Here is a 26,736-nt window from a genome sequence, read left to right as displayed (position 1 = left end):
CAGACCCCCCCATTCTGCAGTGATTGGAGGGCACAGAAAGGGACTTTGTGCATCACACTGACCCCCCAGTGATGTGTTTGTACCCCTGTGGTGCCCAGGGCTGTCTGAGACACGTTTCTGTGCACATTTAGGAGCAGTGACATCCCCCTGACCCAGCTGGTGACGCTCCAGGGCAGGGCTGAGCTAACACAGGCACACGGAGCATGAGGAGTTAACAAAAACTGCTGGATTCAAATCATTCCATTGTCCCTGGCAATCCCCGCTGTTATCCACAGGGAAGGACCTCTCTGCAGCTCCCTCACAAGAAAATGAAGGGTAATTTCAGCCAGGCACCTGCTGCTGACCTATTTTAAGTACCCCGAGGCAGGGCAGAGCAGGTCGCTGCTGCCTCAGCCCACAGCAGGCAGGGCCAGGCTGCAGGGGGGCTTCCTGGGGCACCTCCTTGGGCAACAGGGCACCCACACCTCCCAGTCTGGGCACTGCAAGCAGGCAAGTGGTGCTGCTGGTGCTTCTGAGGCCGTTGGTGCTGCTCAGAGCATCGTCCTCCTTTACCCTGTTCAGGCTCTGGGCTGGGGATGCACTGATGGCACAGTTTGGGGTCCCTGAGGAGGGATGAGTGTGCTCATGGCAGAGTTTGGGGTCCCTGGGGAGGGATGAGTGTGCCTGTGGCAGAGTTTGGGGTCCCTGGGGAGGGATGAGTGTGCCTGTGGCAGAGTTTGGGGTGCCCAGAAAGGGATGGGTGCTCTGGTGGTAGAGTTTGGGGTGCCCTGGAAGGGATGGGTGCTCCAGTGGCAGAGTTTGGGGTGCCTGGCAAGGGATATATGTGTTGGTGGCAGAGTTTAGGGTGCCTGGGGAGGGATGGGTGCTCTGATAGCAGAGTTTGGGATGCCCTGGAAGGGATGAGTGCTCTGGTGACAGTTCTGGATCCCTGGAGAGAGTTGGGTGCTCTGATGGCAGTTTGGGGTGCCTCAGGAGAGATGGGTGTGCCTGTGGCACAGTTTGGGGGGCCTGGAGAGGGATGGGTGTGTTGGTGGCAGAGTTTGGGGTCCCTGGGGAGGGATGGGTGCTCTGATGGCACTTTGAGGTGCCCAGAAAGGGATGGGTGCTCTGGTGGCAGAGTTTGAGGTGCCTGGGGATATTGGTGAACCCTGATGGATCCAGAGGAGGGTCACTGAGATGGTTGGAGCTGGAGCACAGGGAGGAGCCAAGGCTGAGGGGGATTTCATAGCACCTTCCAGTGCCTGAGGGGCTGCAGAGAGGACAGAGCCAGGCTGGGTGTGCAGGGAAAGGACTGCAGAGATGGGCACAGGTTGCCCAGAGAAGCTGTGGCTGCCCCATCCCTTGAAGTGTCCAAGGCCAGGTTGGAGCAACCTGGGCTAGTGGAAGGTTTCCCTGCCCATGGCAGGGATGAAATGAGATGGTCTTTAAGGTCCCTTCCAACCCAAATCACCCCAGGACTCCATGATTCTTTACTGGGACACACAGGAAAACTTCAACTTGAAAGTGAATAACTACAGGCACAAGGTACCAAAAGTCTCTATTGGAAATCAGGTGAAATGAACCCTGTCATTGAAATTGGGTTTCCCATCTTTGTTTGTAAGGAAGATATGCACCTTTCAATTCCCAAAAAGCCCAGAAGATTCCCTTATCTTCACCTAGTCCATGAAAAAAAAACTGCCCACTGCTCTGGGGAGACTGTTCAGTGCCCAGCCACCCTCTGGGGGAAGAACCTTCTCCTGAGATCCACGTGTCAGGGTCAGGATCAGCAGAGTCCGTGGTCAGTGTGGCAGGAGAGTGTAAATTCTACTAGAGAATGCACACTGTGCAGGCATCATGTGAGTTCAACTGCTGGCCCAGAGTGTTATCTTGGTGTTAATTATACTAAAACCATCCTGGTTCACCAGACTTTGAATACACACCATGCTTTTGAAGCAGGATTTGACAGATAAGTTTGTAGGTGGCCTGGAAAATTTGTGACTGTCACTTTATACCACAAAATCCCAGTCCCCTTTTACACAGGCAGGTTCTTCCAACAGAACCCTTCTTGGGGGGGGGGGGGGGTCACTCCTTGAGGCTGAGAGCAGAGATCTCCCCACAAGCCTCAGTCTGGGTGAGTTACATCAAATCTCTACTTAAAAAATTATTCCTTTTCGCCAACTTTATATAATTGCTTCAATAATTTCTTCAATGTAGTGCACCAGCCTATCTTATACTATACCACTGGTAGTCTTAGCCTTTATATTGTGTAGTAAATAATTCTGATTAAGATCTTTTGTCTGATCATTTGTATAAATAAATGATTCTTTTTATATGATTATTCTCATTTTACCAATCATTAAAACAAAAATGGTTCAATGGCAATTCTATAATTCCTTAAATTTGAGCTGTTGGCATAATCCAAGGCTAAGATTGGATACAGCCACACCCAGACTCCTTCTGAGAAGGGGTTTAGAATTCTAAGGAATCCTTACTACACCTTGTGAACTCAACAACAGGGCTTTTAAAAAAATTCTGTCTAAGCCTCCCACTCCCACCCCTGCCAACCAGCCAGGGAACGGGCCCAGCTAGGCTGGGACCAGCAGACTTACAGCAAATCTCAAGTGAGGACTAAAGGCTCAGTCTTGAGCTCAAATGGAGCCCTTTGGGCCAACAGGGAGGGCAGGAAGGAGGAGGCTCCAGGTGAGGGTGACCCAGGCCATTGGTGCCCTCAGAGCCCTGACAAATCCTCATGGAACATAGTGCAGCATATCCCATACTGGGATGTAGTGTTTATATATTTATCACAGATATCACAGATATCACAGATAGATATCACAGAAGATGCTGAGTTGGAAGGGACCCACAAGGATCATCCTGTCCAACCCTCAGCCCTGCACAGAACCTTCCCCAAGAGTCACACCCTGTGCCTGAGAGTATCAATATGTATCTATATAAATCATGTATATATGATATAAATCCTATTTATGTACACAGATAATATATATGTATTATTTCTATATCACCAATCTGTTGTTAAACCTTTTTTCCATAAAACCCCAAATCCTGGGCTCGTGGGCTAATGACATGTCAAACAAAAGAGTAAAACCATGTGCTACTGTGCTACTTATCTTGGAGAAACCTAAATATGTCCCAGCTGTCTCCAATATGGAATATTTCCTCTCAAATGAGGCTTCTCATTTGCTTCCTGAATTCCTGAGCTGGGCAATGCCAGTGGCCACCCCCTCCCTTGCCATCCAAGCCCACCCTGCTGGGAGCAATCCTGGCTACAGAAACGTGCAGCCAGAGCCCCTTTGGCTCTCAGCTCCATCTTTGGACTTTCAAAGCTCCCTTCAACCACACAAACCCAGCAATTAAAGGAACCAGCTGGGACTGGGACACAAAGGCTGACAGTGGGGCCTGACAGCACACAAAGGACACCCAGGAGGACAACAGAGAACTGGCTCAGCTGTGCAATGTGGGGCTGGGGAAGGGGGAGAACCCCCCTCACCTCGAGCTGGTTCAGAGGTGGAGGGGGGGCAATTAGAGCTGCCAATTGCCTTCCCTCCCCCCTTTGTCACTGCCAGCCCAGCAAGGAGGTGACAGTGCAGCTGAGCCCTGTCCCTGGGACATGTCTCAGGTGTTCTCCTGCACCTTTCATCCCAGAGCCAGCCCTGGTCACTTCCTAATTCCTTCTTTCACTGCTTAAACACCTGTACCTTATCCATCCTCTCAGACTGTTTCATTTGAGGTGCTTTTCCTCCCAGTCCAGGAGCCCACACAGCTCTGAGCACAAAAATCCACTCAGTTACCTCCAGCCAGAAAAACCAAACCTTGGTGTGTTCCCTGTGCAGGGATCTGCTCCCAACCAGTGGCTGGGCAGCAGCTGGGACCTTCCTGAAGACTTCCAGGTGCACCTTTTTCTCCTGCCTGTGGCAGGAAAATGGCAGGAATACCCTTCAAGGCAGAGATATTGAAGAACAGTGCTGGGGAAAGCTTTTTCTTAAAAAGGGGAGAGTTTTCCTTAAAAGGTTCTTTCCCCAGAGGGTGGTTGGGCACTGAACAGGCTCCCCCAAGCAGTGGGCACAGAACCAAAGCTGCCAGAGCTCAAGGAGTGTTTGGATGATCCCCTGGGGCACATGATGTGACTCTTGGAAATGGTCTTATGGCTGAGGGTTGGACTGGTTGATCCTTGTAGGTCCCTTCCACCTCAGCATATTCTCTGATTCTGTCATGGATTGACCTCTGCAGCCTGAGCTGTGTCACTTTGCTGTTATGAAACACAAAATCCTTTGTGTGCAGTCCCTGCTGTGCAGAACCCATTTGAAGGGGGCAGCAGGGAGGAGAACTGCTCTGTTCCTTCCTGGCTGAGGCTCCCTGGGACAGGGGGATGCTCTGAGGGAGCAGCCCAGGAGGGAGAGGCTGCCCAGAGAACCACAATATCTTCTTCCCACCCCTTCTGCCATGTTCTGAGGTTTCTCTAAACTGGGACACTGAGCCAGTGCAAGGAGAGGGTTGAGAAATATTACTTGCTTGGCTTAATAAGTAAGTTTTAAATAAGAATAAGTCACTTAGAGTTACACCACTGTGTGATTTACCAGGCTGCTTTCTTGGCTTTCCTTGCTGAGCATGAGTAGCTGGATTTGCTGAAGCCTGAGGTCACAAGCTCTGAACTTTCACTCAGATGTGCCTTTGGCTGGAATACAGTTATTTCCTCAGTAATTTTTCTGGTAGCTGGTGCAGGCTGTGTCTTGGATGCAGTGTGAGAGTAATGCTGAGAACACACTGGTGTTTGGGTTGTTGCTAAGTAGTGCTTACCCTAAATCAGGGACGTTTGGATTTCCCATGCTCTACTAGCACAGAGCAGGAGACAAGAAGGCTCCAGCCACCAGCAAAGCTGCAGATCCATAAGATAAGAGAAGTCAATATCTGTGTGGACACAGGGAGGGAATCCAAGAAGGTATTAGAAGACTCCAGACCAAAAATCCCCATTGGACCAAGAGGTGTGTGAAGAGCACCTGCAGAGACTGTAAGGGCAGAAAATCCAGGGATCTCTTTGCTCCGGTCCCTGTTTGAAGGCACCAGGTCAAGTTGTTTCTATTGCTGGAGCACTCAAACATTAATTTTTTTTCCCCTGGAATGGGCTATCTGAGACTCTGCTGCAGGAAGCCGAGGGAGAAGAAATTTCTTTAACAGTTTGGTGACCCCAAACCACCACCACTGGATCTGCAAACATCCATTGCCAGCAATGTGTGAGTTCACATGGGACCTTTTGGAATGGGAGGCACTGAAGGGCGAGTGTTAAAATTCCATGAGCAGATTTGGTGAAAATCCTGTAGTGGGTTTAAGTCCTTCTCTATGTTGGGGTGGGGTTGAGTCCCTCTCCTGCTGCAATTTGCCTGATCAGCACAAGGCACACGTGGAATAGGATTCAAATCCCTCTTAGTACCTGAAAATGATGGGAAATAGAGCCAGCACAGAGAAAGAGGTGCCCTTGACTGAGGTAACACAAAATTGGAGAGAAATCTTTGGCGCAGCAAGTCCGTCAAGAAAGCACAGGAATATTTCCTGAGGAGAAGATTAACCATTTACAACTAGAGAGGGAGCCCTGGCAGACCTTTGAAGGATGTTTGACCAGCACAGATTCACTTTACACATCAGCTAAAGACTGTGTTCCCAGGACAAATGGATTATTGGGATTATGGGATAATTGGGCACAGGACCATAATAGGGAATGTTGGGAGTTCCCAGAAATGAGGAGCAGCAAACCTACGAGGAGCTTGATCTACTCTAATTAGTGAGGAGGTCATCTGCAGCCCCCACTCACCAAAATCTGGGCACAGCTCAGGGGCACAGGCTCCACCAGAGTGTTTTGGGCACTCTCAGATTCTGGGCCACTCCTGGAGATGCTGAAATGAAGGGGTGGTATGAGTAGGGTACCTGTACCTGGCAAGATCTGAGGAAGGCCATAGGATGGCACTGAGCTGTGTAATCCCCCTGGACTGGGTGCCTAAGTGAGGGCATGGCCATGCCCTCCTCTTTGGGGAGCATTTCTGGTGTATCTCCCATGCTGTGACAGCCCATGGTTGACATTTCCAGCTCACAGGGTGTTATGGACACCCACATCCCAGCCCCCCAGCTCCCCATTTTCAACTCTGCTGTGCTGCTGGAGCCAGGAAATCACCAGCAATCCTTCCTCTGGCTGCATCCCTGGCCAGATGCTGCAGAGGGGTGAGGCCTGGCTGATTAATCTGTGCTCAGAGAGGCTGTTGGATTAGTGCTTCATCTGCTCTCGACATCTGCAGCTGCAGGACAGCCCCAAATTCATCAGCTGGAAGCCAGAAGGGAGCAGCAAGGCTGGTAAGAGCTCTTTTTTAGGGAGGGTTGGTGACTGAACTGCCTCTGTCAGGTAGCAAGATGAGGGAGGTTTCATGGGAAAGGTGGTGGTAGTGCCATTATCTTGGCACTTCCAAACCTGTCACACAGTTCCTTGGCTGTGTCTGTGAGTCCCAAGTGTAAGGGGGGTGTTGTTGGCTGAGAAGAGGGAGAGGGGGGGCTGGAAGGACCATGTGGAGCAGGTACAGTGAAAATGTCCTGAGTCCTGAAGGTCTCCAAGCTCCAGTTCCTTGTGTTTGGAGTTGGGGTGAGGATGGCCCTGGGAAGTGAGAAGTCTGTACCACACCGTACAGCCTGAGGGGACTGGGCAGTGCCCTCAGGGAGATGGGAATGGCCCTAAGGGAGTCCAGGAGTCCAAGTGGTTCTTTGAAGGGGGAAGGAAGGGACAATTTCTGAAGCTGAGCCCTTAGAGAGCTGGGAATGGCCCTCAAATCACCCAAAGAGTCAAGTGGTTCTTTGAGGGTAAACACAAGGTGCTGCCAAACCAGAGGGAGAGACATGGAAGGTGTTACTGGGGATCTACCTCACATGGTTACTGTGATTTGGGCTGGAAAATCACATCATTCCAACCCCCATCTCCCCATCCAAAACCAGTCCCTCCCTGCTGTTCTGCTGACCTGAGCTGGGCTTTGTTACCCTGGACTTCCCTCCTTGCTCTGACTCTGCTTTTTTCCTGCACTAACTGTTGGGTTCTCTTCATTACAGGGGTTTATGAGCCTTTTATTTGTGCAAACAGGCAGCACGGGGGGATGAGAAGAGAGTCCTGAGCAGCCATGGAAGGGTTACAGCTGCGGGTAAGGCTCCCCTCCTACAGACCACAACCCTCCACCATCCTCCAGAGTTAAAGGGAAAGAAATCCCAGTTGTGTCTGGTGAGCTGGGAATGACTCCCTTGTCTGTCACTGCGGGGAAACTCCAGGAGGCTGCTCAGGATTAAGCCCAGAGAGTGCCTGAACTACGGGTTTATCTCCCACCTCCCCTTCCCCGAGCAGCCTGGCCCCGGAGCCTCTCGGGGACTGTCCCTCTGCCGCTTAATCGCCTCGTGCTCCGGTGTCAGGAGGAGATGAAAGCGCTATAAATAGATGGTGAAGCCCTCTTGGTTTCAGCCGTGATTCACACACATGGCACAGAAGCATTAGGGAGAATTAACATCCACCATCCAATCCCTCGGGCACTTTTCCTGAGTGCCGACGCCGTTCTGGGTCCCACGTCCCCATTCCCCCGCCCCGTCCCTTAATCCCCCTGCCCGGGGGGGTGTTGGGCAGCACCATCGGGAGGGCTTGGATGGCTCCAATGGACGGGGAGACTCGGAGCGGGACTTTTGGGAAGCAGCACCCGCGGTGAGCTGCGGCTGAATTTCGGGGATGGTGGGACTCCGCGCTCCCCCCTGCCCCGGGAGGAGTAGGGTCGTTGTGCTCCTCACACCCCTGGACGTGGGACAACAACAGCCTTTGGGACTGAGACACTCCTGCTGCTGGTATGTGAGGGGGCTGGGGGTCTTCTGCCTCTCCCTGACCAGCGTTGGGATGTTCCTGGACCGAATGGCCCACGGTGGGTGGGCAGCACACCTGGGTGGCCCACGGGAATCCCAAATATTTACCCCTCCCCATCCTAATTTTTCAAAGCTCAGGGGGGGAAAAACGTGTCATGCTGACAACCTACCCCCCTGGGGAGCCGTGTGAGCTTGTTCTGCATGTATTAGCATTTATTTGCATGTGTTTAAGTGCTTGGAAGCCCCCCCTCGCCCCCCTCTGCCCGGCTGTGTTTGTGTGTGAGCAGAGACGGTCACTGAGCGACATAAAACCAGCCGAGAAGGAGGTGAGACCAGACAGGCCCTGGAGTGGGAGGTGTGAGGAGTCTGTTTATAGGGATTTATCCATCTGCTTCCCTCACACTCCCCCAGGTACTGGGAAACAGTAGTGTTTTTTCTGAAAGGTGGTTTAGAGGGTAGAGCATCTCCTGAGAGGGATGAATATTTCTCACACTTTTGGATATCTGGTGTCCCATCAATAAAGGAGAGATCCTGACATAGTTTCAGTCTAGACCTTCCTGGAGACCAGCTCGTAACCAGGAAGGAACTTGGGAAGTGACCAAGAAGTGTTCCATGCTATTCCTTTACACAAACTGAGTTATATATAAGGTGGTCAGAGAGACCTCTCTTCTCTTCTCTTCTCTTCTCTTCTCTTCTCTTCTCTTCTCTTCTCTTCTCTTCTCTTCTCTTCTCTTCTCTTCTCTTCTCTTCTCTTCTCTTCTCTTCTCTTCTCTTCTCTTCTCTTCTCTTCTCTTCTCTTCTCTTCTCTTCTCTTCTCTTCTCTTCTCTTCTCTTCTCTTCTCTCTCTTCCAGAGAGGTTTGGGAACAGTAGGTTTGGGAACAGTAGGTCCCTGAGGGGAGAGTGCTGGGCCAAGTCTGGCTGTCCTGCTTTTCTCAAGGGAAGTAGTTCTTTATTGCCAGTTCTTTATTTTGCTGGTTACTGGGTTTTTCACTTGTGCATGCCTGTTTTGTTTCTGTCCCTTTTTGTCCCTTTTTTTCCTTTTCCCTTCCCCTCTTTCCCTTTTGGGAGCAGTTTGGGGTTTCTGTGTTCCTATGTATATAGTACCTTAATTGTATATCTGTGATATATGTAAAATATATATATATTATATAGCTTTTGCTATTCCATTTTTTTTTCTTTCTTTCTTCTGGGAGTTTTTCTGCTGTGTTCTGTGGGGTTTGATGGGAAGCCAACTACAACTGGCTACAGATCCATGTCTCTAGTCCATGGCATTGTCAGGGTTTCTTTGCATTCCTACTAAATTATAGGGCAGAAAATAAAAAAGAGCCATTCAGGGCACTCATGATCCACAAGAGGTAAAGGGGAAGGACTGAAGGATCTTTGAAGTAAAGGATGAGCTCAGTGTTGGTATCTTTGGATCCTCAGTTAGTGATCCAGGGAGTCTGGAATCTGTGAGATGAGGAATATACCAGAAAATGTATTTCCCTTCACTCTGCTCTGAAGGACTCAGAAATCAGGGTTTCTCAGTGAAACAAGGGAAGAGGCAGAAAAACAGAGAAAATAAGTGGGGGAAACACGTTATTCCGATGGGACTGAACCCAAAAAAAGTCATCCCATGAACACTGCAGGGCAAAGAGGGCCCTGTGGCACTCCTTGCTGCAGGAAAACAGCTCTAGGTGACATCCTTCAGCCTACACTGAACAATAACAGGATGGGGGATTAAAGAGATCTCAACACACAGGCTCCTCCTGGGGCAGTGTGATCTCCTACCTACTGAGGCACTTCAGGAGGTTGGGACACCCAAACAAAAATGGGTTTGGTGCTAAAATGGCATTGCCCTGTTTAGAAGAACATCACAGAGTGGAATATGGACCTCGTGTGCTCTGGCAGGCTCAGGTTGGGGTGGGTTGCAGGTACCTGTGTGCTCTTAAGCCACCCTTGAAGTTTTAATCGTGTAATGGAAGAACCTGCCTTCAGAAATTCCCGTGGGAATGTCTGAACAGGCTGAAAAGCTTTAGAAAGAACTGTGATATGTTCCTGTTATTGTGCAGGAAGTGCAACCTAGAGTTTCCTCAGGGGCTGGAAAAATCAACTGGATCCTTCCTGAGCCACAGAGCCGTGTGGGAGTCTGAAATTCCCTGGTTGGGACTGACAAGGCTCACCTGATTTGCAGAAGCTTTTGCCTGAACCCTCCTGTATCTCAAAAAAAAAAAGGGAAAAGGGCCATGTGGAAATCTAAAGGGAATATTTCAATCTGTCTATCCTACAAGTGAGTCCAGACAACCTGAAACAGCTTTGGAATGTGGACCATATTGGATGCAAATGGCAGCCCATATGTTTTGTATCATTAATTGCCAAACTTTCAAAAGCACCCTCCTGACCTCCTGCAGGCAGTGAAGGAGCACAGCCCAGGCTCAGGCACCTCCTCGTTTGTCATCTGTTCCTTGTTTTTCTTCAACATTTATCTAGTTCTATTCCCAACCTGGATGGTCTCCAGTGTTGTGAGAGCTGCACACACTCAAAATATCAGCCAGTCTCCCAAAACGTGGCATCTGTAAACGCCAAACTTACAGATGGTGTGTGATAGGATGGGATTTACAGGCACAACATGGAAGGGTGAGGGCAGCAAATGGGGAAAAAATTCCATCATTCATCTAGAAAAGCTGGATCTGCTCAGATGATCTGGCTGGTGGCTGCCATGAACAGATGCTGACTCTGGAAAAAAAGGGACTGGAAAGATATCCAGGAATAAGTCCTGATGGTTGAGAAGGGTGGAACTGAGAGCAGTATCTGAGAATCCTGTCTGCTGGGTGTTAACCTGCAGGGAGGGGGAAGGCAGGAGGAGTGGTTGTGTTCTTCTACAAGAACCCACAAGGTAAGGATTACAAACCCCACTGAAAGGCAAGAAGTCATCTCTGGTTCTGGGTTATCCCAACCCAGGCTGGTATGCCCAGCTCTGGTGCTGAAATTATTCCAGAATCCCAGACTGGTTTGGGTTGGAAAGGACCTTAAGACTCATCTTGTTCCACCCCTGCCATGGGTAGGGACACCTTCCACTGGACCAGGGGGCTCAAATCCATCCATGTCCCTTCAGCAGCTTTCTTCTCTGGTGCATGGGGCCTCTCTCACCAGCTGAAGTGCAGGAGAGGTGTTTTCTCTCTCTCTGACCCCTTTTCTGCTCGCAGAAGGCTCCCAGCAGCCGGAGCTTCCTCAAACTCACTGCCATGGAGGTGAAGTGGATCCATGTGTTGGTTGTCTTCCTCTTCCTGCTGTCTGTGGCAATGACAGGCTGCTTCCTGTGGCAGTACAGCCTCCCCAAGGTGGAGCCCGGTGAGTACTCTACCTGAACCTTGCTCATAGTCTGGCACAGAAATCTGGGACACTAATAAAACCCTTTCTCCCCATTTCCCCCCAAAGAGCATTTCCCCAAACACACACATTTCTCCAGATAACACATAAATTTCTTCCTCCTTGCTGGTGCAAGGACACAGAGGAGATGAACACTGGATTGATGGAGGACCACATAACTCTGCTGGTGTCCAGAGAAGCCCCATTACTTCTGCTGCTCATCTTTGGTTAACTGATACACCGAGGAGACATTTGATTTTACATTCTTTACCTTTTCTGTGTTGTAAAAGTCACTCCAGCTTAGAACAGGTTTCTTTTACACCTTGCTAAGTGCTTCCTTTGCTGTTCCCCTAATCTTAGACCTTTGAACTGGCTTAAGCCCCTGGTTCACACTTGAATTTGTAGAATCATAGAATCCCAGACTGGTTTGGGTTGGAAGGAACCTTAAAACCCATCCAGTCCCACCCCCTACCATGGGCAGGGACACCTTCCACTAGCCCAGGTTGCTCCAAGCCCTGTCCAACCTGGCCTTGGACACTTCCAGGAATGGGACAGCCACAGCTTCTCTGGGCAACCTGTGCCAGGGCCTCCCCACCCTCACAGCCAACATTTCCTTCCCAATATCCCATCTATTTCTGCCTTCTGGCAGTCTGAATCCACTCCCCCTTGTCCTGTCACCCCATCCCTTGTCCCGAGTCCCTCCCCAGTTCTTTTGGAGCCCCTTTAGGCACTGGAAGGGGCTCTCAGGTCTCCCTGGAATTTCCCTTCTCCAGGTGAATCCCCCCAGCTCTCCCAGTCTGTCTCCAGAGCAGAGGGGCTCCAGCCCTTGGAGCAGCTCCATTGCCTATTGATTATAGAAAACTCAACCAATAGTCTCAAAGCACTGTATGTGCAAGGATTAAATATTAAAGGATTAAATCAGAGTTTTAAGTAGCCCAAAGGTGACCTAAAATTCATGGTGAATTCAGAGGTATTTCACAGACCAAGGTCTGGAAAACATTTCAGACCCTACATTTTTGTCACAGAGTACCAGGCTGCCTGTGGGCTCCCTGTGTGTCCATACCATGCATCTCCAAGGTTTCCTAGTGTCATTTCTCCCCTCATCTCTAGTTCTGATGCTTCATGTTCACCTACTAAGCAAGAACACAGAGAAGCATCTGTTTGCAGCTCACAGGGCAGAGGAGCTGTGTTTATGAACACCTTGGGATCAGCTGGAAAAATAGTACCTCCAAGTGAGACAGTTCCCATCTCTCAGTGAGTTTAAAGAGCTTTGCTCACCACAAAAATTCCATCTGTTTCTGTGGCACAGGCAGGATGCAGGGAATTCAGGGGACAACTAACACAGGTGTGCAACCTTTCAGCTGTTGTGACAGTGCTGGAGCTCAGGGGACACTCACACTTCAATACCCATTTCTGAGGTTACAAAATGCAAGGGCCAACACTGTTCTCCTGAACCCCAACTCAGACTTTCCTCCAGACATGGGCAGGGCACTTCCATGGGGGTTAAACCCACTGTCAGGTGGGACTGTAGTCCCAGTCCTTTACTCTTCCAGGTTTAAGAGTCAATTGAAGTCCATCCTATGTTGGAATAAGTGATAACAGAACATGGTGGTCCTGCAAGTCCTATTCTGTGTGAGACAAACACAACTCAGGATTATCCCTTTCCAGTGCAGAAGTGTCCTTCAGCTTTGGACAGCACTAGAAATCTCATGGTGACTGGTGGGTGAGATTAAACCTTGTTGGTGTGCCTGTTGAAGTCACTTGTGCTCCCCCTGCAATGTTTTCCAGGCCCCTCTGTGATGGAAGTGAGATCAGAAGCTGTGCAGATGTGTCCCCGCTACCCTGAGCCGGTGCCGCTGGACCACCCCATCCCCATCCTGAAGGATGCCTTGGAGAAGGTCTGGGGGGATAAGGGAACAGAAGGAGGCACAGCTCATGGCTGCTCTCCTGCAGGGGTAGAGGGGGGAATGGGTATTTTGCCCCTGAGCATCTCTGGGAAGGATGTGGGGAATAGAGGAGGTGGAGAACACGTGAACCCAGAAATGGGTGTATGAAACTCCTTCAGTGAACATTCAGGACAGGTTAACAAGCAGTTCTCTCACCCACAGGGCAAGTTGTGATGGAGAAACATGATCACTTGTCCATTGGAAGGTCTGGTGAGCTTTTATCAGCACAAAATGATGGCTCCTGGCATCTGGTCTATTATGTATCCTGGAAAGTAGTTGATTTGTGTAACTAGTTCCTTTTTATAAGTGACTGCCAATTCCTTGTTTTCTTGCTTTGCTGGCTTTCCCCATGTTTAAGAAGTACAAAGCTACTTGTAGGTACAAGGGAGGGAGTGGAGGGGAAGGGAAAGAGGTAGAAGACCTGCATCTGAATGAAGATACACTTTTAAGGTGCTCATTCCTAAGCCCCCTTCAAACACCTGTGTCTTCCATGTTGAAGTTCCCTGTGCCTTATTCAGGCTGCAAAATGGGAATGTTTTCACCAGCCTCTTCAGAGAAGTGCTTGGATACTTCATTTCCCAAGGGTGCAAAAGAGGAGATTGGATGATGTACCATTGGGACACCCCTGATGTGATGTTCCATCAATATTCCCTTGGTGTGATGTCACATCAGGATTCCCTGGGAGTCATAAAGTGTCTTTGACATTTCAGCACTGACTGAACTTCTGACAGGCTCTGGGAAACACTGCAGCACTGCCTGGACTGTCTGGACCATCAGGACAGGACACTCCTGATTTTCTATACCCCTTATCCCATTCCCTTCCATTTTTTCTTTCTCACAAGTAGCAGGAATTCAGCACTGACTAAACATTCATGATGCGAGTGAATTTACAACAAAAAAATGGCTTTCCTATTTTATTTTATGCTACTTCTCTCATAATCCTTCCCATCTGATTGACCTTAAGGCACTGAGCAGGTGCTTTCCCAGGAGCAGCCAGCAGAGCCCCCAGGTTTTGTTGCTGGGAGCCCAGGACCAGCTCTCAGGCCAGGTGTGGGTGGGAGTGCTCAGGGCTGTTCTCCTGCACACACAGAGCTACATCCACACGGAATTTCAATTCCCAGCACTTCACATCCACTCTTAGGAAGTCTCTGCCTGTCTCTGGGGTTACTGCAGAGTGTTTTGCTGTTCAATTAGGATTAGTCAGAGAGGTGAGGGATGTGCAGAACATTGAGTGTCCACCACAGAGTCATCCAGTCTCCTCTTTTGCACTCTTGGGAAATGAAGTATCCAAGCACTTCTCTGAAGAGGCTGGTGAAAACATTCCCATTTTGCAGCCTGAATAAGGCACAGGGAACTTCAACAATGGAAGACACAGGTGTTTGAAGGGGGCTTAGGAATGAGCACCTTAAAAGTGTATTTTCAGAGGCCCTCAGGTTCTGCCTAAGCCTGTGGACACAAACACACACTGAAGGTCTTGCAGTACCTGAGACAAGTCATCATCCAGTGCCAGGCCAGCACTTGGAACTGGGAATCTGGGCAGTGCCAGATGCTGTTATATTGCACACAGGGGAGGACCTTTTCCCAGCCCATGGCAGCTTGAAATGGGAGAGTGACCTTCACTCGTGTATGAGGATTGAGGAAAGATTTCTCTTCTAATGGTAAATAGTTCTGTTTAGCAGAAAGGTCCATGTTTTCCTCAGAAGAGCTTTGCTAGTGACCAAATCCAAAGTATCAGAGTCAATGACACTCAAGTCTTGAAGAGCATCACATACTTCTGTCAACTTTCTGCAGGTCCAGGCAGGTCTATTTGTCACTCTCTAAGAAAACCCTAAGGTGGACCATGATTGTTGAATGAATCATAGAATTCCAGAATGGTTTGGGTTGGCAGGGACCTTAAAGACCAACTCATCCCACCCCCTGCCATGGGTAGGGACACCTTCCACTAGCCCAGATTGCTCCAAGCCATGTCCAACCTGGCCTTGTGATGGGGCAGCCACAGCTTCTCCAGGCAACCTGGGCCAGGGCCTCCTCACCCTCACAGGGAAGGATTCCCATCTAACCTTGCCTCCTTCAGCTTAAGGCCATTCCCCCGGTCCTATCACTGCATGGCCTTATAAAAAGTCCCTCTCCATGGTCCCTGGAGACCACTCCATTGTCAGGAGTTGCTGGTGCTCCCAGATGGGCCACTGGTACCTGAGGAGCAGAGGGCAAAGAACCTCTGACAGAAGGACTTGGCACAGGTTGGATGTTTCCACTGCTGTCAGTGCATCTCACCAGTCTACCCAGGGAAGAGACCCTGAGGACATGGCTCAGCTTGGCCTTCCTTGCCTCAAATACTGGGCCTGGAAAGGAATTTCTTACATCTCAACCAAATGAGAACATATGCAAGGTGATGACACAGCTTTGAAAAAGCCACCAAAGGGCAAGATCAATGTGTTCTGCCTGCAGGAGGTGGGTGGAGCACAGCTGGATGGTGAGACCTCCACAGCCCTGGCACAACAGGCAGCAAAGGGCAGTCACAGCCCTTTGGTTGCTGTTGTTTCTCAGGTCGCAGTTTAACAGGAGCCTGAGCTCAAAGGTGTTTCATGGAGTGAAAAGTCCCATGGGATATTTGAAAAGTCGTCTTCTTGTACATCTTTGACCCTAAAATACTAGTGCAGAGAACAGATGTGCAGGGTACAATTTAAAAAGGAAGCATTTACAGTTATTGCATGTTGGTATTTGGTTTTAATCTTAAATATTAGAAGGATGAGCAACATGTTCTTTGACATGTAGACCAAAAGGAAGACACTGGATAATTCAACATAAGCAATTCTAAGAAACTGTTAAACAGTTAAAACATTTTCTTTTGACAAAATACATTTCACAGAACCCCTCTGGAGTGCTCAGGAGTGAGGAAGGCTGGTGGTCTGGTACAGGCCGGATGCATTCCAAGAGTTTTCATTTGGGAATTCCCGATCTCTCCTCGTTCTCCAGGTGGATTTGATGCTCAGGCAGAAGATGCACAACTCAGGGCTGCCAGCCATGTCTGCCATCGTCATCTACAACGACACAGTGCTCTGGACAGGAAACTTTGGGAAGAAGAACATCTCCGACCCCTCCTCAGCTGTGCCCAACGAATACACCATTTACAGGTGAGAGCCCTGGCACAGGCAGAGGGCCAGGAAAAGGCAGATGGGTGTAACCCTGGTACAGGCAGGGAGTCAGGAAATGGAGCCACTCTCACGTGGCTCCTGCAGGGAGCAGGAACCTCTCTTGAAACTTTGTGAGATGGTACTTCAGCAATTATCACTTGCTGGTGGTTTAATGAGTTACTTAGGATGTATTTATTGATTTTTTTTCCTTAATTCGATCTGATAATATTTTGAATTACCATCCTGAAGAGCCTGAAAACTATCAGAGGAGTGGCTCCATATTTTGAGGAGGCCTAGGGTACAAATCTGAAGATTGAGAACTGCCACAGATACTGAAAAAAGAGAACAGAGAGGAGACAGGGCCAGAGGGTTAAAATATTAATTAAAGCAATAATAATAATAACAATAATAACAATAATAATATAAATTTCAGCCTAGGAAAAAACTGGGGTTTGGGGAGAGTTTCTACTACACATAAAATAGACCTGTACACTTATTCATCCTCCCAGTGTCATATTGGCTGTTATTTTTCAGGTGAATATAGAATCAAGCTCTTAGTGTGTGCTAAAACAAAAAAAAATATAAGGAATTTCATTTAAAGATCTATTTTCAGTGAATTCTACCTGTGTTATCTATGAAACACGTGGGCTGCACTCTGACTGTCAATTTTGTTCTCAGAATAGACAGTTTTGGAAAGTGTCAGATCCTCTGTTTCTTACCCACCTGTAACAACAGGTAAAATGACCTGCTGCTATTTTTCTACCAGAAAACCATTAGATGGTTTGGGTTGGAAGGGACATTAAAGGTGTAAGTTCCAACATTAAAGGTGTAGTTCCAACCCCTGGAATCAGGATCCACGTCCCTGGGTGGGCTCGAACCACCAACCTCTCGGTTAACAGCCGAACGCGCTGCCCGGTTACGCCACAGGGACGGGCTGGAGGCAGCTCCAAATGTGCCAATCTGGCATTTGGGGACGAGGTTTAGAGGTGGCCCCGGGTAAATGGTGAGGCTCGATGATCTCAGAGGTCTTTTCCACCCTAAAGGCTTCTGTAAGTCTGTGATTTTAACCGTAAAATTCCAATAAACTACCAGTAAGTTTTTGTCGCCGAAATCAGAGAATGTGCTGAGCTGGGAGGGACCCACCAGGAGCATCCAGTCCAACCCTCAGCCCTGCAGAGGACCATCCCCAAGAGTCACCCCCTGTGCCCCAGAGGATCAGCCAAACCCTCCTGGAGCTCTGGCAGCCTTGGGGCTGTGCCCACTGCCCTGGGGAGCCTGGGCAGTGCCAACCACCCTCTGGGGGAAGAACCTTTTCCTGAGATCCTTTTCCTGAGAACCTAAACCTGCCCTGACCCAACTCCAGGTCATTCCCTGGTGCCCTGTCCCTGGTCCTCACAGAGCAGAGATCAGTGCCTGCCCTTCCTTTGTGGTATTTACTGACCAATCATTTACAAAATAGGTAATTTTATGAATACTAAGTGACTAGGAAAAGATCTGCAGCCACTGCACTGCTGAGCACAGAGGTTGTTGGTTGATAAAGGTTCAGATTTAAGGATATTAATTCAAGCTTCTTACCTATATTTTAACCCTTCCCTTCAGAACAGGCAAAGGTGTCACAGACTCAGAGAATATACTGAGTTTGAAGGGACCCAAAAGGATCATCCAGTCCAACCCTCAGCCCTGCACAGGCCCATCCCTTGGAGTCACACTCTGTGCCCCAAAGGATCATCTTGGATGATCAAGCACTCCTTGAGCTCTGTCAGCCTTGGTGCCATGGAAGCTACAGTGATCTCATGTACCATCTTTCCTCTTGATTCATGAGCTTCCTAAAGTTTAATTTCTCCACATGTTTGTCCGTTCACAGAATTGCCAGCGTCTCCAAGATCTTCCCCACCATTATGCTGTACAAGATGTGGGAGGAAGGCAAGGTCACGTCTCTGGATGACCCCTTGGAGCGTTACGCCCAGAACTTTGTTATCAAGAACCCCCTGGGAAGGCTGAAGGACTCAGAGCAGAGATACACAGCAGATGGGCTGGTGTTCTTGGAGAAGGGCTCGATGCCACCGAAGCCATCGCCCGTCACCCTGCGCAGGATGGCCAGTCAGCTCTCAGGTGAGACAGCCCTGCTCTAGGCCACCTCAGAGCCCACAGCCTAAGTTCCAGGGGTACAAAAGGCTGCTGAGAAGGTGTTTCCCAGTATGGACCCTGCCCTGTGCCCTTCCCAGAGGTCAGCAGGATTCCTGGGAGCAGCTTCCCGGAGTGCTAGAAGGAAACCCTTGTTCCAGGCCACCTGCCCTGTGGACTGGGGAGTTGTTTTTCCCCTGGAAAGTGATTCAGATTCCTTACAGTTTGGTACCACAGGTATCCCAGGGTTGGATTTAACACACACACCAGCATTTCATTCCCAGTGTCCTGTTCCTCACATATCCCAATTCTTTATTCACAGCATGTTCCCAACATTAAATCCCATCATATCCCAACATTAAGTTCCATCATATCACAAGGTTCTACCTGTCACATATCCCAATATTTTATTCCTGTCATATTTTATCCCATCATTATGTTACCACCACACCCTAGTATTTTATTCCCCAAACATCCCAACACCCCACAATATTTTATTCCTGGTGCATCCCACCACCTTATTCCTGAAATATCCTGAAACCAGGCTCTTATTGCATAACAGTGCCTTGTGCTCCAGCCCAGAGTGCTCTGTTTTTTCTGAGATGTAGAGCTGGAGGTCAAAGAGGCACCAAACCTCTTTGCTTTGAATAGAAAGACCTTGACTGATGAGCTAAATTTAGCTGCCAGTGTGGCTCCTGAGCTGGGATTCCTGAGCTATTCATGGCTCTGCACTTGTTGGCAGAGAAGTATTAATGTGCTGCTGCTTCAGAACTGGGTAACTGTTACATTAAGGTAGAAGGAGCTCACAGGACTCAGAACTTTAACCTTTCTCCGAAATAAAGCTGCTAATACTTGATTGAGAGATTCCAAAATTTAAAATGGTCAAAGAGACTGTGCTGGTATCTTTTGTGGCATTTTGGTTAATCTCTGTAGCCTCTGCACTATTCCAGGTTGGAATAAATGCCCTAAAATTAGGAGCCAAGATCAAAACAGCAGGTAGGCAAATTGCAGGATGGGGCACAGCATCCCCTGAAGCAAACCAATATCAAAATAAGGGCTCCCCAGAAATGGAATGATGGGGATGAAATCTGGAAACAAACCCACAAACAACCCAATGGCCACATCCCTGCCCAGCCCCTTTCCCTGCAGGCAGGGTCTGGCTCTACCCACATGTTGTCCCCAGGAATTACCCACCCTGCCTGGTCCCCTCTGACTCTCGGGAGTATCTGGAGCTGCTCTGGCTGCTCCTGTCACCCAGTGAGGTGTGAAGTGCACCCTAGAAATGTTGTGAGAAGCACATGTCAAAAGTGCACCTGGTCGCTTGTGCTGTGCAGCCCCACCATTGCTTCCATCACTGCCTGGATTTGTGCCCTTGCTCAGCTCCTTTTGTGCTCCTATGCCTTTTTTTTTTTTTTTTAGAATTTGGCCCAAATTTCCCAGACTGCACCAGCAGGACACACCAACTGCCTCAGACCCTGACAATTTAGTAGAAGCAAAAGCACAGTTTCAAAATCCCAACTGAAAATCAATTGAATGTTGAGGTCCCACATTACATTTGCTGTCTGTCAAAACCCCAAAAAGGAATAGGTTCTGCTTGGCACCAGGATCAAAGCCGCTGCATGACACATTGTAAAGTGGTTTTCATCTGAATTCTTCCAGTGGAAAGTGATCTCTAATAGATTCTCATTATCTGGGCTCTTCTCCATTGCATATTACAAAAGGAACTCCAAAGGTTTTTCTCCTCAGCACTCAGCACATTGCTGGGGGAAAGCTCCAGCTTGTTAAGCCCAGGATTTTCAAACACATCTGAATGACAGAATGGGATGAGATTGTAAATTATTAACAGTGTGCTTGTCACATCAATTAGCAGCCCGTGGGCTATAAATCAATGGCTGTGGGTTATATTATGCTCACACATCCTCTGGTTTATCATTCCTAATGAACCTCAGGAGAGATATTGCACTGCTGTCAGGACTCTGGGGAACTCTCCCAGCGGTCCAACGTTGTCTTTTGCAGCAAGTAGAAAACGAAGGAGCTGGAGGAGCTGGAAGATGATCAGTGCATCACTTACCTGGTCATTCAGCTGCACAAACAACCACAGCCCAGGAGCACAAACAGTGCTCTCATTCCAGCTCAGATCCCAAGGTCAGGCCAACCGAGAAAAGCAAGAGTTGCTGCTCCAAAAGGGTGGGGCCTCCTTCAGCTTTACCAGGATTCAGGAGGAGAGGAAAAGCCCTCACATTGCACCAAGGAAGGTTTAGACCGGATTTTAGGAAAAGGATTTTCACAGGAAGGTTGGAAAAACATTGGAAGAGGGTGGCCAGGGCAGTGGGGGAGTCCCCATCCCTGGAAGTGTTCAAACAACGTTTGGGTGGGGCACTGAGGACGTGGTTTAGTGGTGGACATGGTGGTGATTGGTGCTGGGCTGATGGTTGGACTCCATCTTAGAGGGATTTTCCAACATTAACAATTCCATAGTTCTATGATTAAGCCCATGATCACTGAGCAGACTAGTACAAGTTGCTTTTCTGTCACAAACACTTCCCAATTTCCTCCTCACTTCTACATCAGAGTGAGCTGGAAACAGCCACAAGGACTCCACTCTGGGTATAATCCAAGTTCTGGACATGGAGAGCCACAGAATCTGTTCAGAGGAGCTGAGGCAATTTAAAAACTACTGGCCAAAAGATTTTAGGGAATCCATACTCAGTGTGGAACTAAAAGTTTAAAAAAACTTAGAATTTTCTACATTCAGTAAAAAGAATTTTGGTTTTTCCTACATTCAGAACCCTTGAATAAATGTTGCTAAAGATGGGCCAGGGGGAAGACAAAAATACTTTAGGCCAAACTTGGAGCCAGTTGGAGAAGTACAGGCCCTCCAAAGTGAGATGTGAAGAGTGAAATTCTGGTCATAGGGGCTGTCACACCCCTTTGTGGTCACGGGAATAGAGTCCCATGGGAATGGGGGCAGGGATTTCCCCAAGACCCAACAAGCCAAATCACCCCTGGGGGTACAGGAGGTTATGGATCATTCATGGAGGTCTTTTCACTGAGCTGTAGCACCCCGAGTTCATGCTGGGCAGGACTCACATCACCCAGGCTGGGGGGTCCTGCAGTGTGGTGGGAACAGGTCCTTGTGTCTGCAAAGCACTCGAGTCCCTCGTTGCTGCTTCCACTTTGGAACTGCCTCAGCTTCTGTTCCCTCCTCACCAGACCCAGCATTTCCATGCTTTCTCTGGAATTAATCTCTTCTCCCTGGCACAGGTCTGCCCAGGAGGCTGAGATCCACCAGCCTGCTGTGGAAGGGCACCACGCAGGACGCCCTGGCTCTCCTGAAGGATGATGTGCTGGTGGCTGATCCAGGAACCAGGTCAGATGGATTAATTTAGGAGCTTTCAGTCACATCCACATCCATATTCACACTGTATCCCTGTCTCTCCTTCATCCCTCCCCTCTCTTTACCATGTCATTCCACAAAATGTGAATTTTCCCCTAAATAAGAGGCATAGCCACTATTTTGTCATATCCATAACCACATTGTATCCTCATCTCTCCTCTCTTTAGTAGATCAGATGGATTAATTTTAGGAGCTTTTAGGAGTGTGTTCTTCACTCTTAGCCCCACCTGCAGCCTCCATGGCCAGTGGATAAACATTCCCAAAGGGAGCTTCAGCCACCTCCCCACACACCTGTCTGAGGCTGGAAGTGACTTGATGACCTTTGTGGGTCCCTTCCAACTCAGAATATTCTGTAAATCTGGTTTTCATTTTTTAAGTCTAGATGAGGCAAGTTAAACTGCCATAGTTGGGTCCAATAAGCCTTAAATGCAGGTTTTCTACAGTGGAAATGTTAATTTAAACAGTTTAAAACATCACAGATTTCAGTTAAAATCGTGTCTGTGGTCACTTGTATGTCTCTAAATTATCTATAAGGTCTGTGAATGCTTTTTATAATTTCTGTGGCCTGTTAAAAGTCCATTACCTGAGTTGCAAACACTCAAAAATATCATAGAATCACAGAATCCCAGAATGGTTTGGGTTGGAAGGGACCTTAAAGATCATCCTGTTCCACCCCCCTTCCACTAGACCAGATTGCTTCAAGCTCCATCCAACCTTGGACACTTCCACACTTCCTTAAACAGCATCCAGTGAACACCAGGTGAGAGAAAGGATTACAAATGACTTGGCAAAATTTTTTCCAAGTCTGCAGAGTGAAATCCTGAAATAATTTGCCCAGGATGGCTGAGGATCTACCATGGCCATGGAGGAGGAAAGCTCAGAGGTTCCTTCACTTCTGTTAATTCTCTCTCATACCATGTAGGAGTCTACAACAGATATTCCTTAAAGGATTTTAAGACTTTAACACCATAATTTTCTTTGATATTTTTATATCTTTATTGGTATCTTTATATTGTGCTCCCCACGAAGATACACGGGGACATCCCCTCATAGTCTCATAACATCTTAATAACTTAATGAATATCAACTTCATGTTGATAGTTTTAACTTTCTCCCTGTTCCTGGACATACTTCCCAAGGGAAGTTCCCATTTATTGACGCAGACATTTTAATATATTTTTCTATGTTGAAGATCAGCTTCATTTCAGACATCAAATTTTAGATCCAGAATGTATTTATTCTTAGGGTAATAAATACATATGCTCATCATGCTTTTATTCAGCCAGATGGGCTGGAAAAGGTTGAAGTGGTACCAAATTTATGACCTAAACAGGCCTCAGTCAGATGAAAAAAAACAACAGTTGAAAAAAAAACCACAGTTGAAAAAAAACCAACCAAACAACCAAGCTGAAAATTCAATTAATTTTGAAAATGTGTTTAAAAAAACTTGCTCATTCATGTCTTCATGCCATTAAACTCCATTCAGGCACAAAGACTTAAATCACTTGATGGATATTAAAGACTGAAGCACTTCTTTAATGCCTCCACAGTGCTGGTTGCTGCTTTGTGGGCTTTTAAGTGCTCTTTAAGTGCTTTTACCATCTTAAGGTTGCTTAGGTGGTTAAGTGATTATAACTAGAGTCAATCCCCAAAGAGGTTTGCCTGGGATTTTGAGACCTCTCAGCAAACACCTGGAACTCTCCATTTGCTCTTAAAAAGAATGGATGTGTTCTTTGTGAGCTGTTATAAACAATAAGTCAAGGTATGTAAATATACAGGAGTGCTCCTGTTCCATCCCCAGGTCTTTCTGTCCATCAGAGTTCTACAACTCTGCTGATGTTGCTGTAAAATATTTCTCTTTCTTGATTTAACAACAAGGAAACAACACAGAGTTTTTCCTCTGTCTCTCCTTCATCTCTCCTCTCTTTTAAGCATGTGATTCCACAAAATGTGCTTCTTCCCCTGAATAAGAGTCACAGCCATTGTTTTTTTCATACCCATATCCATATCCATGTTGTATCCCTGTCTCTCCTTCATCTTTTTTTACCATGTCATTCCATAAAATGTGAATCTTCCCTAAATGACACATAGCCACTATTTTTTCATATCCACATCCACACTGTATCCCTGTCTCTCACAGAATCATAGAATCAGCTGGGTTGGAAGGGAACCTCTGAGATCATCAAGTCCAAACCCTGATCCACTTCTGCTGTGGTTCCCAGCCCATGGCACTGATGCCACATCCAGTCTCTTTTTAAAAATCTCCAGGGATGGAGAATCCACCCCTTCCCTGGGCAGCCCATTCCAATGGCTGAGCACCCTCTCTGCAAAGAAATTCTTCCTAATATCCAACCTAACCCTCCCCTGGCACAGCTGAAGACCCAGCCCTCTTGTCTTGCTGATGGTTACCTGGGAAAAGAGACCAACCCCCACCTGGGTCCCCCCTCCTGTCAGGGAGTTGTAGAGAGTGAGGAGGTCTCCTTCATCTCTCCCCTCTCTTTAGCACATCATTCCCTAAAATGTGAACCCCCCCTAAACAAACAGCCACAGCCCCCATTTTGTCCCATCCACACCGGGTAAAGCTGATCCCGAGATATTCTCCCTCCTTCCCAGGTGCCACTACAGCAACCTGGCCTTCTCCCTGCTGGCCCACGTGCTGGCCGAGCACGGGGCCGACGGGCAGTACCAGCGCTGGATCTCGGAGCACATCCTGGACCGCCTGGGCATGGAGGACACGGGGTTCGACCTCACGCCGCCCATCCGCTCCCAGATGGCCGTGGGCTTCTACAGCAGCCGCCAGCCCGCCCCGCTCTACGACCTGGGCTGGTACAGACCCTCGGGGCAGATGTACTCCACGGCTGCTGACCTGGCCAAGCTGGCCATGGTCTTCTTGGGCACCTACCACCGCCGGCTCCTGGAGCCCGACACGGTGAAGACCATGCTGACCCCGCTGCTCAAGTGCTCCAGCGACTACTTTGCCAACAAGACCGGCACGCCCTGGGAGATCAACGAGCAGCTGGGCTACGACGTCATCAGGAAGGATGGGGACCTCGATGGCTACTCGGCCACCTTCTCTCTAATCCCCAAGCTCCACCTGAGCTTCATCGTGCTCATGTCAGGGCCCAGGCCTCAGGGTGGGGATGTTGTGACTCAGACTTATGAGTATCTCATTCCGGCCATGGAGACGGCTTTCAGGGAGGCAGAGAAGAGCGTGGTCCCCCCTCCAAACCCCATCCCTTATGTTGGCTACTACACCTACTCCAACCTGACTTTCTATGAGATCAAAGTTGGCATTGGTGGGGTGCTGATCATGCAGCAGTTTGGGCCTCACGTAGAAGAACTAATCCCTGAGAAGTATCGGACAATCAAACTCCACCACCTGGAGGATCGTGTATTCCAAGTTGTTTTTGACAAGGAGTTCCCGTGTGTCCTGCACCTGGGCTCTGCCTCCATCTCCCTGGAGACCCAAAATGGGCAGCTCTTTAACTTCTACCCCTTTGACCGCAAGGGTTTGTCTCCTGGCTTTGACGCCCCGGGGCTGAACACCTACAATGTGGTGCGTGTGCTCCGCAAGCCCGTGTTCTACAGCTAAACACCCCCTGCTCCCCTCACCTCTTCTGGGAGGTGGCTTCAAATCTGTGTCTTACCAGGCTCTGGTCGGCTCCGTGGAAGCCATTTAAAAGGGGAAAGGTGGTGGCAAATGACTCTTTTGCCAAACAAATGCTTCTAAAATGGCTTCCCGCTTCTGACACGGCTTTAATGGCTGACAACCCCCCAAAATGCACAACAGGCCAGCTGGAGATGCCTGCAGAACATAAAAAAGAGGTGGGAATGTGCTGAGGGGACTGTGTTTGGATGCCATAAAAACAAAGCTGAGCACTGAAGTGTCCACACTTTAGTTGTCTGTTTGATGACCATTGTAGTTATCGACTGGTATCATCAAAGGCTGAAAATGCCCTGTGTCTCTCAGAAAATCTGTCTTCTTCAGTCCAGGGGTTTTCCCACGGCTTTTCAGGAGCCCATCTGCCACGAGCAAGATCCCTTACCTGGGTTTACCAAAAGCCTGATGTGCTAAAAAATGGCCCCACGCCTGATCCCAGGCCCTGCTTGGGATCCCTGGGGTCCTTTTTTTCTCCAGGTCACGAGGAGGAAACTGTGAAAAGAGCAGAGAACGATGTGGTCTTGGCTCCATGGATTTCTACAGGAGTGGTGGTCACACCAAGGATGTTGTAGCACTTCAGTGGAGATACAGAAGCTCACTCCTGTGGGCAGAGCCACATGAACATAAGCTGGGACATTCCAACTGGACTCAGGCCTGTGACCATCTCAGTGTACAGGAAAGGGTGTGTGATGTTTAACCACAGGAATGTGTGGGAATCTTTCTGGGTGTTTTGGGCAGGGTGTCTGTTTGCAAATGTCCCCGGGTGTGAGTGAAGATGCTGAGGGAAAGGGCGTCATCCTGGGCAGCCCTGCACTGGGGACAGGAGCACCTGCAACTGCAAAGCCACAGGTGCATTTTCTTCTCCCTTCCTGTGCCCACTCAAGGCCAAGGCAGGTGAAACAGGGGATCCAGGTCACAACAACCCCAGGCAATGCTCCAGGCTTGGGGAAAAGGGTCTGGAAACCTGCCTGGGCAGAAAAGGACTTGGAGGTGCTGGTTGATGGTGGCTGAACATGAGCCCAGGTGTGCCCAGGTGGGCAAGAAGGCCAGTGGCCCCTGGGCTGTACCAGCCATTGTGTGGCAGCAGGGCCAGGGCAGTGCCTGTCCCTGTGCTGGGCACTGCTGAGGCACCTCACAGTTCAGTTTTGGGTCTCTCACAACAAGAAGGACATTGAGGGGCTGGAGCATGTCCAGAGAAGGGAACGGAGCTTGGGAAGGGGCTGGAGCAGCAGGAACAGCTGAGGGAGCTGGGGAAGCTCAAC

At 48.9% G+C, this 26,736-nt stretch overlaps 1 protein-coding gene and 1 non-coding gene across 5 annotated transcripts; one reads left to right on the top strand and one right to left on the bottom strand.

The window, feature by feature from the left end:
- The first annotated feature begins 260 nt into the window (after positions 1-260).
- LACTBL1 (lactamase beta like 1) lies at positions 261-26,736 on the top strand. 4 transcript variants are annotated; one of them, XM_032709224.1, is made up of 9 exons: positions 261-315; positions 5,130-5,270; positions 7,078-7,166; positions 11,050-11,194; positions 13,001-13,110; positions 16,135-16,292; positions 18,157-18,404; positions 21,681-21,786; positions 24,427-26,736. In XM_032709224.1, exons 3-9 carry the CDS (start codon positions 7,146-7,148, stop codon positions 25,403-25,405), a joined length of 1,767 nt encoding a protein of 588 aa, XP_032565115.1. In that variant the 5' UTR covers positions 261-315; positions 5,130-5,270; positions 7,078-7,145; the 3' UTR covers positions 25,406-26,736. The 4 variants fall into 4 exon arrangements, with proteins under 4 accessions (XP_032565115.1, XP_032565114.1, XP_032565116.1 ...); XM_032709223.1 differs by lacking the exon at positions 261-315 and having other exon boundaries at positions 4,612-5,270; XM_032709225.1 differs by lacking the exons at positions 261-315; positions 5,130-5,270 and adding an exon at positions 5,365-6,336.
- On the bottom strand, positions 17,150-17,223 carry TRNAN-GUU. Its single transcript has one exon. It is a non-coding gene; the product is annotated as a tRNA-Asn (tRNA).

The sequence above is a fragment of the Chiroxiphia lanceolata genome, chromosome 22, assembly GCF_009829145.1.
Source record: "Chiroxiphia lanceolata isolate bChiLan1 chromosome 22, bChiLan1.pri, whole genome shotgun sequence".
Lineage (NCBI taxonomy): Eukaryota > Metazoa > Chordata > Aves > Passeriformes > Pipridae > Chiroxiphia > Chiroxiphia lanceolata.
The sequence above is the reverse complement of the archived record's forward strand: the minus strand, read 5'-3'. Positions and strand labels throughout refer to the sequence as shown.

Excerpts from the sequence above, each read along its gene's own strand:
- LACTBL1 (XM_032709224.1), top strand. The coding sequence starts at position 7,146 with ATGGAAGGGTTACAGCTGCGG. Across the intron at positions 7,167-11,049 it reads TGGAAGGGTTACAGCTGCGG|AAGGCTCCCAGCAGCCGGAG; the intron begins GTAAGGCTCCCC and ends TTCTGCTCGCAG. Across the intron at positions 21,787-24,426 it reads GTGGCTGATCCAGGAACCAG|GTGCCACTACAGCAACCTGG; the intron begins GTCAGATGGATT and ends CCTCCTTCCCAG.